Genomic DNA, 15927 nt, shown 5'->3' with positions numbered 1-15927 from the left:
GATATATCAAAGATTAGTACATATATGAAACAGAAATAAATTATGCTGCGTATAGCGGGGTTTCTGTGATTACACTGAAGGACATTACTGGGGAGTCAGAGACTGGAGACAAGTGAGTGACAAGCTAATCTTGGCCTAAATAAAATATGAACCAAGAATAATGAAAACACTGAGACTTATGTTCTTACAGAGTGAATTGGAAGAGTTTTATCAAAAACTACAATTAGTTGTCAAAAACATCCCTAAGCCATGACTTTCTTGTGTAGTTTAAAGACTTCAAAGCAGTGTGTCATTCAGGAATACACACTGCAGTGCAACTGGGATGCAGCTTAGAAGATAATGTTAATAGCAGTCTTTAACATCCTTAGATGAAAGTGGTTTTATAAACATTAGTTAAATGAGTTGCTAAAGATAATTTCTGTCAAGGACTTAATTATTATTTAATTGTTGCAATTTATTTCAAAATAGAAATACTAACAGATAAATGTAGATGTTTCCAAAAGCTGCAGAAGAAACAAGAATGGCTTTGCAACTAAGTCTAAAGAATGTGAGATAGAGACCAAATATGTGCAGTGTTTGGAGCTGGGGTTTTTTTCTCTTGTGAAGAACAAACTGATACTGATAAAACTAATTACAGAAGAAAATGGAGAAAACTGTTGTATCGTCCAAACAAATACAAATCTGCTAAAAAACATTCCCTTAAAGCTCACTTGGGTAAAGACAGCGAAAAAGCAGCACGCAAGAAGCTGCGAAAAATGTTAATAGATTACATCTCACTTGGGAGAAGCATACTGATGATAGACTACTGATGAACGAAAGACAGCTAAAAACCACAGAATGAGGCAATTTCTGCTGCCTCTGAGCTTTGTGGAAGGTAAATGGAAGGGAAAATTACTTAAATATCACAAACATGATGGGGAGAAATGCAGTCACAGATTCAAGAGATTTTTCTTTGTACATTGCTAAATCTTCTCCACCAAAGGTACAGAGGCTGTAACTCTGGCCATGCTGTATGCAGTGGGGCTTTGGCAATCAGGAAATTGTAATTCATTATTGTTTGTGGTGCATTTATTTTGCCACTTAAGATAGAAGCCCCACGGCACTATTCAGTTTAGTACATAAAATGAGACAGATTTAGGCTACCATTGTACCTGCAGGATGATATACCTACTCCTGTGGGCTATATGCTTGGTTGCAACAACCTATTTCATGCTGACTCTGGATCTCTGTGAAGATATTTTTACTTTCTTTGTACAAAAATACTGGATTTGTTAAGACAATAATTATTTCTAGACTGATGGGCTCTGGACATAAAACCTGCCTAATCCATAACCACAAGCTAGACCATAACTCCGTGATTTTATCACTGATCTTCCAGACTTCTTTTAACCTACCCAGTTGATCAATCCTTGTGTTTTTCACTGGGGTTACGAGTGCAGTGGAAGTGAAGAGCCCAGAGTTTGTAAGTGTGCTCACAGTGCAGAACCTGTGGAGCATCACTCCTGTCTATGCGAGAAGCAGGTGACCTGCTGCCATTAAGTAGAAGTATGTTTGCCTGGGAAATGAAATGAACTGAAAAAGTAGAGAGGAGAAAAAATTTGGAAGATAAATAGCACTGGCAATGGCAACCTTTAGTGACCTCAACGGAGCAGCCTAGAGATGACAAGAAATTCAGTCCGAAAAAGGTTGATGATTTATAGACTATGAGTAAGAATGGCCTATATCTATTGATATGAATTATAAGTAAGGACAGCTTATCTGTTAAAAAAGGAAACTATCTTAAAAAACAAATGTTTCTGAAAAATGATTGGCACAAGATGAGAAGATCTTTGTCAATTTCAATTACATGAAATGATCACAAACAACTCTTCCAGTAGGTTAAGAGAAGTGAGCAGGACAAGCTGAGTGGCACTGTGATTATGGCCTAAAAAATATTATTGGAGGAATGTTCAACCTTCCAAAAGCTGATAATGAATATACCCTAGTAAAGTTTAAATTATTGCATTCTAAGAGCCTGACATATATATTTATACATGCAAATAAGTATATATGTATAGGTAGTTTTTTTCTTTTCTTGTATCATAATGCAAGGGTTTGTCTATCAGATATACAATGTCAGATATGCCTTATGAGCGAATAGCAATGTTCTTTTTAGTTAGAAGCAACAAAAATATTTTTTAAGTAGTTATTCATCTTTCTAGTAAATGTCAAGTACAGTGAGTAGGAAAGAGATATTTTTATTTTGTACTGTATTCTGAAGCAGAAGTATTAAAAGAACTGGAGCAAAGAGTAAATAGAGGCTTCTGCTTGTGGAAACATTAAATTCCAAATAAAAACATCTAAATCAAAGCATATTACAAGTCTAAAAAGGAAAACATATTGGCCTAAATATGCAATCTTGTTATCAGGCAAAGTTCATGTCATTATAGGCAAAGAATAACCGCTAGGTCAGGATTTGGTCATGCCACTATAGGTACTTCAGTGGGAAATCTGTGAGCCACATCTTGTTGTGTGTATGAAATTCTAGCTTGCACAAAACTTCAGTGTACTTCAGACCTTTGGAATATACACAATTCCAGGCAAACTGCTAGAAAAGCTACTGAAACTCATGATACTTTAATACTTAATTCAAAATTGCAGTTCAGTTGGAACTGAAAATAGAGGGGAAAACCCAGCTGTAGCCTGTCACAGCTGACAGGCTGTGCTGTATGTAGGGGTGACATCCTCCAGGTGACAGTTCGGACTGACACCTGAAATGCTTTGTCACACTTGTTGCAATCTAGATGGACAGCTCCATTATTTATTTTTTTTTTCAAATAGTAATGTTACCTAAACGGTGCCGTCATCAGCCAACTATACGTGAGGCAGGCACAACAGCAACAGTTAACAAAATAAACTGCTTGGTATCCTTCTCCTGGTCCAAACACAGACCAATACAAAGCCCCAGTGCTGTTACCCTGTGAAATAAAACTTACCTCATTTAGCTGCTTCTTGCTCTTCTTTAACTTCTACAGTGTAGACATGGGAGGATAATTTCTGTACCCACAAAGTCTATCCTCTCAGAACATATATTCAAGCAGTTTACATTTTGGTTTTGAGTACCTTTTTAAAAACACTAAATCCCCATACATATAAAATTTCCTGGACCTGCTAGGAAATTATGTGTTTCTCAATAGCTCTTTTGGTCGTCCTAGGGCTGTGCAAACCAAGAGAACTCTGCAGGGAGCTGGCACTTTTTATTTGTGATCGGAGTTAGAGGCTGACATGTATGCAATTACTTGCAAATTATATGAGCACTCACAGAGGAAAATTTGGAGTTCTGTTACTATGTTACATGGTGAGAGTAAGCCAGTTCTGTCCAACACTACTATCAGATTGCTTGCAGAAAGTTATGTACAGACATCTGCATACTGGTGATTTGTACTGTAGATTTTTTTTACTAAAGATATCTCAAATACAGGCTCATGCTAAGTCCTGAAACAAGACAAACTATCATTTGTATGTTCACCTTCTGATCCCAGCTCTGCTTCTAGGTGCATAACTTCTGCTTGTATTGGACGAGGACAAAGTCATGGTACAGTTGCCAGTTCTGTAATTGGCTGACAGAAGATATCAGCACTATGTAATATTGTTAAATGTGGAAGTGATCTTCCCCTACTAATACTACTGCCGTTTATAGACAGAAAAGACAGTCCTCCATGTCTCATGATTCTAGCTCCTGTAAAAGCTAGGTAAAACCAGGTAACATATGCATCTCTAATATGGTTTAATTCCAGAATCGCTTATTCTAAATTTCTAATGCCAAAAAAATGCGCATGTAGTAAAGGATGGTACATTACATTTTGAGTATGCATTGGTAGAAGAAGGCAATGCTATAAGTAATGTCTTGAGGTTATTAAAATGTTATAATGCAGAATATTTCACGAAGAAAATATATCACAGTTGTGACATAAACTGGTTGCTAATTGTGTTAGGACAATAAATGCCAGAAGTTCTGTGTTTTCTTTAAGCCAGACATGTTATAATCTGTTGTTTCTCTCTTGCGTTTCATTAGTCATAGTTGACGCAGGATATTAAACAATATAAGAACAACTCTAATAGACAAAAAGTCCATATAGCTCAGTACCCTACCTCTAGCAGTGGCTATAAACAGATACTAAGGAATGAATGTGAGAATAAAGCATGTATTTAGTGATGTTTCCCTCAATGTTTTCCCTATTTTGCAACCTCTTGACCAAAGTAATGTTTTGTAACCAATTTTATTCTTCCATTAATTTTCCAGTCCCTTAGCATAAGGATTCCTCAGCTTACCTTTTTCCTATATCAAGAATTCTATTCATTTCAGTATTATATTTTCTCCCCACTGATATAATCTTCAAAGATACAATGTGATATGCTAAAAATATTACAAACCATCCATCCCTGTTTTCATAGATTCATGGAGGTGTACAGCTGGAAGCCACCTCGGAAGGTCCCCAAAACCCCATCAGTTACTCCTGAGTTGCTGCTGGGAAGTGTACTTTACAATTTTCAGTCCAGACATTCCACATCTATTTTCAGGATACCTGAAAATTGAACTAATCTTAACTACAGTTGGAAAGACTTGTTTTCCTCCCCCCAGAGTCTCAATTAAATCTCTTTGCCTCTGATTCAAGTCATTATATTTCTTGGCTTACACCCAAAGGTTACAGGGAATAGCTTACATTATCTCTTTGTATTTTTGTTTTGAAATACTTTTAAAAATGTTCTGTCCTCTCCATCTTTTCCAGTTGTTCCGCTTATATTTCAGTCATATGTAAATTTAAGCATAGCTGTTGTAGTCCTCTGGATACTACTCTAGTTGGGCCACAATTTCCTTTTATTTAAAACACTCTGAGCAACAAATCATCTTTTCCCCAGTGATAAAGTAAGATGGGTTTTCACATCTCCCATACAACCCTCAATCCCAACGGGACAGCCTTTTTCATCACATTATGGTCCTGGACTTATCTTCAGCTTGTGATCTACTATAACCCCAGATCCTTCTTTGCAGATCTGCTGCTTAGTTATTACTTCCGATTGCGACACGTTCTAGCTTTGCAGAGCATTATTTGTCAAGATTATTTTAAACTCTAACCCTTTTTTCATCAGTGTTTGCAGCTCTAAGCAGTTTACCACTGCATGCAAGCTTTATAAAGCTTATTCTGTCTTGTGACATGTAGTTCATTAACAAATATACCAAACGGTGCTAGACCCAGACTTGTGCAGGACTCCTCACAGCACGTCTCTTTGGTTCAACAGGGAACTAACCGCTGGTAGTTCATCGGTAAGGACTGTATTTGAAGCAGTTGTCCTCTACAATACTTCCACTTATATCAGATTTAATAGTAGACATGAGAATGTCTTGGGAGATTGTGTAAAAATCTTACTTGAAAGTTTGATAGCTACTAATATCCCCCTGTTTCCAAAGCCTGTTATCCTATTATAGCAACAAATGTGACTGTATTGACATGATTTGTTCTTGATAAATCCATGGAGGCTATTACTTATCACCTTATAGTACTCCAGCTGCTTACAAATAGGATTATAGTTTTATTTTGTATTTTAATATGCACAAAATCTGAATGAAGGCTTTAATAAATTGAAGTGTCATTTGTTTTGAAAATTTGGTATTAAAACAACTCTTCCCCTAAGGGACTGCATTATGTGTTACCTGTCATAGCTCTTGTCCTCTTGAAATTTCTACACAACTTCTCTAAATACAGTGAACCTTTTTGAAGTCCTCAGTGCCCCCTTCTCCTCCTCCCATTGCAAATACTATCCACAAATGATTGCAATACACCCAGTAGGTACAGGAATGAGCAGATTGCACCTGGTGTGCCACTTCTACCCACCCAGGATTTGATAACACACACCTTAAGGCAAGTGTATTAGCAGTGGCTGGAGCTAGGAGATGGAAGCGTGACCAAATTGTTTTCTGAAACTACATTCCTCTTGATGCCATTTCCTTATTTACTAGGAGGAGGGTTTTTTTGTCTGACTTCTCAGTTTTAGCTGACTTGCTAAACTTAGACTCTCGCCATCTTTCTGTAGTGTTGGCCTTTGACTTCATCTGGCAGAATCAGGTGCCTCAGCTGAACCATATACACATTTCAACATCCCTGAGCCTGTTGTAATACAGGCAGCACACCATTTCTTGTACTTGTCCGCTTGCTTCAACTACAGGAACTTCGTGTTGTATGAATCCATGTGAAAAGGAAAGGGAGAAAGCAGTCTAATAGATCTCTTCTTCCATGAGACACAAAGAAAATTACACATTAGAATTAATATTTGCATGCACATAGGATGTGGGTTGCTCCACAAATAGGCTGGACACAATGGTTTTAAAGTTTCAGTGACTGCTACTTGCATAAATTGAGACAGAGTCCCTGAAATGCGTGACATTTGTGTTGTAAAGCTGGTGTCTGGCAGGATCCTAGCTCAATATATCCAGACATCAGCATCGTTACAGACCACATTGTAGTCTCTGGTTAATACTGCTTAATTCTAGGAATGTGAGTTCTTTGTTTTACTATTTTATTAGTGAATAAGCTTATACGAGTTGCATCTTGAAAATTTTCTGGTGTTTTCTGTAGCCACAGGAACAAGCTGGGAAGGTTTGTAGGCTGTAATTTAACTCTGAAGATCTTGGGGTATGATGGCAGCTTGGGTTAGGATCACTTAATGACAAGGTATTCTGAAGCTTAAAGATTTCAGAAATACCATATTCAGGATGTGCCCAATGCCCCTGTGGCTCTGACTCAGCTTATCTGCATCCTGGCAGACTCATGTTACCTGCAGGAATGCAAAACAAATCCAGCAGGCTGTAAAGGAGGCGAGCCTGCCTGGCTCTAGTTGAGTTTTCGGGGAGCACGTGCAGGATTATCCACTGGAGCCCTCTATATTGTTGTGGTTTGCCTCTTCGATTCCCAAGAGGGAATATGGGAATGCAGAAAGGGTGTCATTTCATCTTGGGAGTAGATATCAACTTTGCAAGCAGAACATATATATATTCTGTTCATTTTTCTCTAGAAGTACAATGCAACGGTATAATTTGAAAAGTTGAAATCCCAGCTGAGATACAAAAGATTTGAAATGTTGAGGTCAGTATTTCCTTGTAGGCTTTAAGTAACATCATTTTGCATCCATGTTATGCTAAAACCTAATTACACAAATCTGTTCTTCCCCTGGTTTTAGTGCATAAAAGCTCTTGTATTTTCCTTAATAAAAAAAAAAAAAGGGAAAACAAAACCAAAACACCTACTTATTTTCTGCAAGAACAAAGGAGTTTTTAAAATGTTGTCATTATGCTAAATAATTTGTCAAGTGCAGCGTATTACATTTGCAACTGCTTGGGTTTTGGACAAAAGTAAATCTTGGAAGCTGTTCCCTCTTTGCTTGTTGATATAGTTGCATAGGGATGAATTCCCCGCTTGCAGGAAAAGAAAGGGAGGATGCTCTGGAACGATACTCCAGAGGCGTGAGGTGTATGCCCAGTTGTGCTGTGGTTCCTGTGTAATGTTGCAGTACCTCTAGCTGTTTGCAGGTGGTCATCGCATTTCTCTGTCCTTTTCCAGACTTTTAACTTAAGATCGTGATTTGCAGGACTGTCAGGTACTTTTAATGGTAGCTGAAATCCATAGGAACTGTCCTCTGAATGCACTAGGTGCTACAGCCTGGGGAACCACCCCAACCACCACCAGATTCTAGGCATATCAGACCAGGCCCCCAGATGATTGTCGGACACTTTTGAGCTGAGCCTATGTAAACGGCATATTTGTAAAAGGTTATGACAAGAGAAAATTTGGATTTTCATGGTGATTGCAGAACGTATACTGGTCAGCAAAACTGCAAGACTTTAATGGACATGAAGTGCTAAAAGTCCTTCAGAGATGGCATTACCTACATTATTAACATGAAAGGTATTTTTCATTTAGACATCTTTTCAAAACTATTTATTGAAACATAGGGAAAATAAATTACTTGAGAGCAGGAAATCTGGCATAGTTAATATAGATCACAGCCAGAGCTTCCCAACAGTGTAAATAACCAAAAATTGTCTTAGAATGTGAACCATTTGAATAATGAACAGTGCTACCAGCTCTGTGGAGGATAAAAGCAATTAACACATAGAACAAACATCATTTGTAGGTAGCTGAGAAAACCTTATCAATGGAGGACACCCAGCCTTCGATAGCTTTAAACTCTTTCTGTCTGCAAATCAGTTACTTTTTACCTTTTCAGGGTTGAAGAAGGGTGATTTTTCCGTCAGTTGTGACTTCTACTGATGAGAAATGTATTGCTCTGACACTGCAGGCTCCTTTAACTGGGGAACTGAATACTGTGTTCCTCAGATATATCCAAACTGCTTCAGAACCCTCTTACAGAATTTCTTCTTCAGGTCTATTTCTTTGGTGAGCAGTGGCGAGTGTCCTTGATAACTGTGCTGCTGCGCAATACAGCCTTTGAGAACGCTGCCTCATTTCATTTGCAAGAACATACGTTGATGACTGTACAGAGGCTGTGTGGGGAACTGTCTTCCGTTCTGACAAGTGGACCTATCAAATTGGAAGGGTGAAAAAAACGCCTGTCGAAAATGAATTAATATTCTGAATTTTCATTTCGAGTCTCTGCGCTAATCATTCCTTTGGCAGCAGTAACCATTAAATATATTGTCCCTCTTCCAAAGATACAGAAAAGGAAAGATGAAGCTTTTGAAATGTCAAATATTAGAAAATTATGTTTTGATTTTAGAATCTTTATTCCCCTTACCTGAAGAGCTTTTTTTTTATTCAATAAACATGAACCCCATTCAGCAACTTCACGAAGACTGTTTTGTTCTAAAGGAGCGAAAGTAGCTAGCTGAGAAGAACCAGACACGTGGCTGCTGCTTCGAGCCTTGGAGGCACTCGGAAGAAAGGCAGGCAGTGCAGGAGGAGACGAAGTGGAAATACACATGTAGTAAAGCCCAGTAAACCATTGCTGCTTATGAACACAATGAATCCTCAGAATTTAATAAAATATAGTGGTATTTTTCTGTGTACTTGAACACCTGCACCTCCAGCCCCACGGGGTATGCTAGCCATGGAAAGGGTAACATTACCCATTTGTATGGTGGCAATGTCTGTAATTAGTGGCAGTGGTAAAGGCTCCTTCCAAGGACATCTTAGCCCACAAGGTAATTATGAGCTCATTACTGGCAACTGGAGGTTTACCCTTGCTCACTCCAGTCATGCTTCCCCTTAGGGAGCCTGGGCTTTCTGGAGTTTCTAGTCCCAGAGAAGACAACACAATAATTGGACAATATTCCTTGCAAATCACAATGTCGCTGAGGTTGGAAGGGACCTCTTGAGGTGATCCAGTCCAACTGCTTTGCACAAAGCAAGGTTGCTCAGGACTCTTGTCCAGTGTGATTTGGGCATTTATCTTCATGGATACTCCACAACCTCTCCAGACAACTTACTCCAGTGTCTTGACAACCTTCACAGTAAAAAAGTATTTTAACGTGATCAGATGAAATGTCATGGTTTTTCATTTCCGCCCATACTTTCAATACCAAACTGTGACTGGTTTTGGAGATTTGAGGCTCTAAACTCTTCACCTTAATTCTCAAATTCTAGTAAACCCCGATTCTTTTCTAAGACATGCGCAGCCCATCAGGAATGCTTTTTGCCGCTATGAAGAGAACAAAGTCTTGGAGGGGAGAAGATGAAGACTATCAGGTCTGCACTACCTAGTAAGCAACACTTCAGCTTCTTCAGCTATTATGTCATCAGTCTGGTGAAAAAAGGTATTGCTGGCATCTCATGTTTACAGTAAAAGCTGCCAGATTATTCTCAAACATGTTCAATGTCATGGTGCCGCATTAGCTGAAATTGGTATGATTTGGTTCAGTCAGTTTGATGTAATTTAAGTAGCAGCTTATTCTGTGCAAGGAATTTTATGCGTGACCCTTTAAAGCCCAGCTGTGATATAGCTACTCTAGCTTTCACTGTGTTCACTTGTCAGCTCAGAAACTGCCCTGGCCATTTCTTTGCTTTACAGGGGACTAATATACTGGTACCACAGTTACTTAGCGATTATGTAAACAAAGATTTGGCCTAAAAAATGTACTTGTGGGCTAAAAAACATTTTTAGGATGAGGTAAAAGTAGCCACCTGACAGCAGATGAGCAATGCTACTTCAGGAGTTCCTGAGGTTTTTTTCCTTGAAATAGAAAATTTGAGGAATGATCAACCCTGTAATACAAGGCACATATACCAACACCAATTGCTTACATAAAAGTTGGGGAACATCCCTTTCAGTACTGGTTTTGTGTGACGTCATACCAAAAAGAGTTCTTGAGAATGTTTTTGTGGATATAGTGATAAGGTGTAAAGCTCAAATACAAAAGGGTGTAAAATGCATATCTAAGAACTTCTTCAGCAGCCATTTATGTTCTTTTTTTCACTGAATTGTTTGAGAACAGGTAAGCCAAACGCGTCAATTAATTAATTTTGCTTAAAACTTCAGTTTTAACCCAACTATCACCACAGCTCTACATGACGTTTATGTGAAGCTAAACACTCCAGACCCACGGAATTCTGAGGATTGTATTTTCTGTTCTGCAATTGGAGGGAGCATGTTAATGCAGTGCAAGACAAAAGCATTCACAGAGCAGCAGTAAATAATTGGAAGCGAACAGGAAATAGTTTGGTGTCTTTTTGTTTTGCTTTTTTGGGTTGTTCTGGACACAGCACACCTTGTTTCTCCTCATCTACCATTGGCAATTAATTGCTAGTTTTGTTTTGTATTGGCAGGACCAAGGCTGGTTAGATCATCTGCTCCAGGCTGCATTTCTCCACGCCTTCAGAGTCAGCATCAAGGTAAGAGAGGTTTCAAAGTTTTGGCCTTTATTTGGCTTAGTTTATAGGCAGTATGAAATTATAGTTTTGACACAAATCACTGAGTCTTAAAATATCTTTGATGGCACATCAACATTTCGCTATGTTTAACACCAGAGATTAGTCCAGACTGAGTGGTTCTTACAAAGCATTTTTCACCCTCTGTAAAAGGTGGATTTCTCTTTTTACACTTCCCTCTCAACTTCTTTTGGAAAACTGTCAGATTTCCCAGTGTCCTAAGCACCTGATCTGATGTTTAGATACAGGTAAGATCAAGCCTTATCTGCAACTAAACAACTATTTTATAACTCTTAACATGACATGCTTATTTTTGTCCAAATCATCATAAAATTATATTGCTATCATTCTAGCTAAACAATTATAAGCTGCCTCTGACCAGTGTAAAAGAATTTTCTTTCTAGGTAGGTCTTTATTTACTTTTCCTTCACTTCCTTTGAAAACAAGCAAGGGAAAAAATACATTGGAAGGAAAAGGATTAAATCTCATAGAATTCTATCTTGAAACTTACTTCACTGTTAGAAATTCATAGCAAGACCTTTTTCAGATGTTCCTTGCCATAATGCAGCAAAACAAAACAAAATTACAAAAGAAGAAAATACGTGGTATGAAGAAACAAGGGCTTTGTAGTTCAGTGTCTGTCTTGCATGAGCAGCCCTTCAGGAGGGCTCCATGAACACATTCTGCATCTGCTGTAGTATCTCTTTGACTGGACACACTAGAAGTCCATACACAAATAAATACACATTATCGTTAGTCACGAAGAAGTGCTCACTCCAAGTTTTTATTAAAATTAAAACACAGGGAAGTATTCCAACATACTTCTGGTTGAGAATCTAGACAGCTAATACGTTTTTAGGATCATCTGGTTTTACAGTATTCCAGAATCTCAGTTAACCCTTTTGTGAGTGTACATTCACAGAGCCATGAGAGTGAGCAAGCACCTCATTATTCAGCCAACAACCACAACATCATCACCAAGAAACTGGTAACTCGGAACCTCAAGGTTATAGGGAGCAGGACCTTTCCTGATTCTGCCAGAGGCATCATAATGGGACCCATGACAAGGGCAGTAATAACCGCCAAAATCTCCAGAGTTAGCAATGGGCACACAACCAAGATGAGTGCAGACACCCACCAGTATGACCCACTCTGGTTTCTTTACTCTGTCTAAGTCATGCTGCGGATCCCTCAGTTTAGACAAATCAACTTCAGCTTCCTGATTAATCTCTGCCTGGGTTCTGTGACGCACAAAAAGGGGCTTCCCTCTCCACTTGAAAGCCATGTTCTTGCCTTCTGGAATGTCAGATAACTTGATCTCAATCTTTGACAACGCTAGCACATCAGCAGAGGCACTCAGGCTGGAAATAAACTGGGTGACAGCATTTTTAGCAGCATATGCAGTTGCTACACATGTTGTTGCAGTCAAGAGGTATGAAAACCCTTTTCTAGCTTCACTGCTGCCTTGAGAAGATACGGTGGCGTCTAGCACATCTTGACGACGATAGGCAGAGAAGTCAGGTACCACGACATCATTATGGATGCAACGAACACTGGCAGGTGCTGCAAGAAAAATATGAAATGACAAAACTTTCAGGTAAAAAATATTATGATGTATATACACTTTTTTAATTGCATTTTTGGAATAATGGGTAAAAGTTATTCCCAAGTCTGGGTAGGATTCCTCTAGTTATAAATTTTGATTTTAATTTGTAGGAAAATGGTTTCCAGAAGGTATTTTTGATAGGTAAAACAGGTGATTTGTGAATTTAGTTTTACCTATTTGAAAATTACACAAAGCCTGGTAAGGATGCACAAAAATCTGTGAGAAGTTCTGGGTTTAAAGTAAACTGTTTTTTCGGAAGTCTTCAAGAAAAAACTCCTGGAGGATACCATGACTAGCTAAGAAAAGACGTATCTGTTTTCCATTCAAAAGTTTCCCTGAAAAAAACTACTACAAAGAAATTTGATTTAGTAAAGATTGCACATCTGTTGCTGAACACTTTTGTGCTTTCTTTTGACTTAAGTAACTTCTATGCCTTTAATAATCTTCAGTATGTGGTTAAGCATTTTTCAGATTAAAGAAAGCAGCATCAGGCATCCCTCTTTACATCAAACTATTGTCAAAGCCAACCGCCACAATAAATAATTTTTAAACCTACAATTCCCTATTTGCCAGGCTCACTTCATAGAAGGATTTAGGGATAAAACTAATAATTATCCAGTTACCAAGCATTACGAGTGGGATTCTCACATCAAACCTGTGTGCTAAACTAACGTGATGGCTAACCAAGAGGTGTTCCATTAGTTTCTTCAGAACAAGAAAGCGGCTTCCCTCAAGGAACATCTATAAGCCAAAGTGAAGAACGCACAAAAGACAGAACGTATTACTTGCCAGAGTGCAACGCTTCTTATTTATAAAGAAGTATTTAGTCTTTATTTTTTTACTAGCAGCTGGCACAAAGTCAAGAGAGGTTAATAAAACTCATTCTCTCAAAAGTACCTAGAATAGCTCTTGGGGATTTAAAGGCAAAATAATGGGGGAAATATTTACGTTTATTTACAAGTAACTGAGCATAGAGCAGGTATTTGCTGTAGGATTTTAATTGCAGAGAAATTAAATTCAAACTTCTGACAGAGTAAACCATGCCAATTTATTTCGGCGTCAAGACTTAAAATTTTTCTCATTTAGTAACAAGCAATACGATTAACTTCTAAACCTTCCTTATATGCAGCAAAAAGCACGCTTGATGTTAACTGAAACTAACGTAGCTGACGTTCAGTCTTAGTTACAGGTTTATAGAGTTCTCAGCGGAACTCATCCTGCACGGGGAGGTGCCGGGGGAGGTACCAGCGGCGGTGCCAGGGGAGGTGCGCAGCGCTGCGGCCGCGGCGCACCTTCCCCGAGGCTCCGCCGGCTGCGGGGCGGGGGCGCGCTGCTGCTGCAGGCTGCCTGCGCCCGAGCTGGGCGAGCGCGGCCTGAGCCGGGGGCACGGCGATCCCCGAGCGCAGCGCGCCGCTGGTTCTGGCACACCGAATTCACCGTTAGAGCCGCTTTTCCGCGGCAGTAAAACGCGCCGCGAGTTCTCGCTGCACAGCGCTGCTCGGCTGCCCCCCGTTAAACGCCCCATGGAGCCGAACGCAGTTTTCCTGCGTCTTCGCAACGCAAAACCGATACCCGGCTGCGGGCAGCCGGCCGGCCCCGGCTCTGCAGCCAGCGGCTGCTGCTGTCCCCGCCGCAACCCGCACCCAAACGGGACGGGACGGTGGCGAGCGCCAGCGCCTCTGCACGCACTCGCGGCGCTGCCAGGCCCGCAGCACCCCCGCCAGCCGCTGCGGCGACACAGCCGCTGTCCCCGGCCCGCCGCCCGCCCCTCCGCCCGTACCGTTGAGACTGGCGCCGGCGACGAGGCCCCCCCGCGCCGCGCGGCCGCTCATGGACTCCCGGCAGAGCAAGGGCCGCTTCAGGTCCAGCGGCACCTTCTCGGCCCGGCGCGCCGCGGCCGGCGCCAGCGGCTTCAGCGGGCCGGGCACGGCGTGCGCCGCGGCCGACAGGTAGGGCGCGAAGGGCCCGGAGCGGGCGGCCACGGACAACATGGCGGCGGCGGCGGCTGGGCCGGTCACAGCTGCGACCTTCCCGGCGGCGGGGCGGGGCGCTGCGCACGCGCGCTGACGTCACGGCAGCACGCCGTCGCGCGGGGCCGGCGTCACTTCCGGGGGACGGTGCCGGGGCGCGCCGCGGGCGGGCGGGCGGGGCAGGGTGAGTCCCGGGGCTGCGGGACCCACCGGCGGCAGCGGGGAGGGGCCCAGCGGGCCGGGCCGGGGGTGCGGCCCAGGAGCCCCCGCTGCGCCGCTTCGGTGCGGTGGGGCGGGCGGAGCGCCTCCCCTCGCCAGGCGGCCTGGGCTGTCTCTAGGTCGGGAGCATCAGAATTAATCTTAATTCCCTGCTCTGCTCGTAACCTTTCATGTGCCAAACTGGTTTTTTCTCAAGGCACCTTTCCCCCTCTCCAGAAGCTTGGCTGCGTGATCGCAGCCTCAGGCCGTGAGGGCGAGCGGCGCCGCCCGCAGCCCAGGCCGGGGCCAGGCACGAAGGGCCCTGAGCTTTGCCGGGGTTCGGGCGGTACCAGGCTCTGTGTCGGATCGGCCCGTTACCGTCTGTACAGAAACTACTGCCTGAGCATACCCCTGCCCCGTGAGCTTCACGTCACGCCCGCTGAGTTCTGTACAACGTTTGCCACTTTTTAGTTCTTTGGGTTTTTTTTCCCTTTCTGCTTTTTTGTCCTTTCAACTTCCTAGATCCGCTGCAGAGTGGGAAAAAACACATCTTTTTCAGCTTGTCATAGGAAATCGGTGACGGATAAGTTTGAAGACTGCAAAGCACGTTTTACAGCGCACTTATTGGGTTTGTTAACCAGTTTCTGCAGGCAGCCTCCAGCTGCCACAGCTTCAGTGTGTTCCATTGCTCATCAGCACACGGCGTCTGGAGCTCAGGCTGCTGGGGAAGTCAGACAGTTCCCCAGAAACTCATCATCAGTGATTAGGAGGGTGAAGGAACACAGCAGCTGTAATTATTGCCAAAAATATATTTCTTCCATTCTCAATCACAAACATGGGCAGAGTTATAAACACTTGAGTCCAATTTTTTGTCTTCGCTCACATCAGTTTAATTCAGCTGTGTGAATGGTACGGGAAGCTTGCATACTGTTGCACCTTTAGAGCTGCCCAGAACACCCCCACCCTCTCCCCTCCCACATACTTTAAATGCTTTTCCATTAAGGGAAGAGATTTCAGTACTCTGGGTATCTTTGAAGTATTTTGATTATTTATGAAGAAAATACAAAGTTGCTTTCCTAAAGATAGAAAGGATTATTCTCCAAAAGTTCCCGCCACATTTTTCAGCAGCAAAAAGCTAAATAAAAAGTTCTGTTTCCAGGATTCGTTTTAATATTTTTTTTCTGACCGTGTACATTGCTTGTCCTTTTGTGGACACAGGCAAATCAAAGTACTG

General features: G+C 41.6%; 1 protein-coding gene and 1 long non-coding RNA gene across 2 annotated transcripts in view; one reads left to right on the top strand and one right to left on the bottom strand.

The window, feature by feature from the left end:
• LOC130159411 (uncharacterized) overlaps nucleotides 1-11084 on the top strand; it is a 316373-nt gene extending 305289 nt beyond the window's left edge. Inside the window, exon 6 of the long non-coding RNA XR_008825731.1 lies at nucleotides 10818-11084. This is a non-coding gene — a long non-coding RNA (uncharacterized LOC130159411). The remainder of the gene's footprint in view (nucleotides 1-10817) is intronic.
• Nucleotides 11085-11672: 588 nt separating this feature from the next.
• On the bottom strand, nucleotides 11673-14593 carry LOC130159410 (cytochrome b-c1 complex subunit Rieske, mitochondrial). Its single transcript, XM_056361021.1, has 2 exons — nucleotides 14306-14593; nucleotides 11673-12482 (listed from the first exon to the last, which is right to left on the bottom strand). The coding sequence occupies exons 1-2, from the start codon at nucleotides 14514-14516 to the stop codon at nucleotides 11872-11874; spliced, it is 822 nt and encodes a 273-aa protein (XP_056216996.1). The 5' UTR covers nucleotides 14517-14593; the 3' UTR covers nucleotides 11673-11871.
• Nucleotides 14594-15927: the final 1334 nt, after the last annotated feature.

Source organism: Falco biarmicus, chromosome 15, assembly GCF_023638135.1.
Source record: "Falco biarmicus isolate bFalBia1 chromosome 15, bFalBia1.pri, whole genome shotgun sequence".
NCBI classification, from domain to species: Eukaryota; Metazoa; Chordata; class Aves; order Falconiformes; family Falconidae; genus Falco; species Falco biarmicus.
Note: the sequence above shows the minus strand (reverse complement) of the source record. Positions and strands in the feature narration are given on the sequence as shown.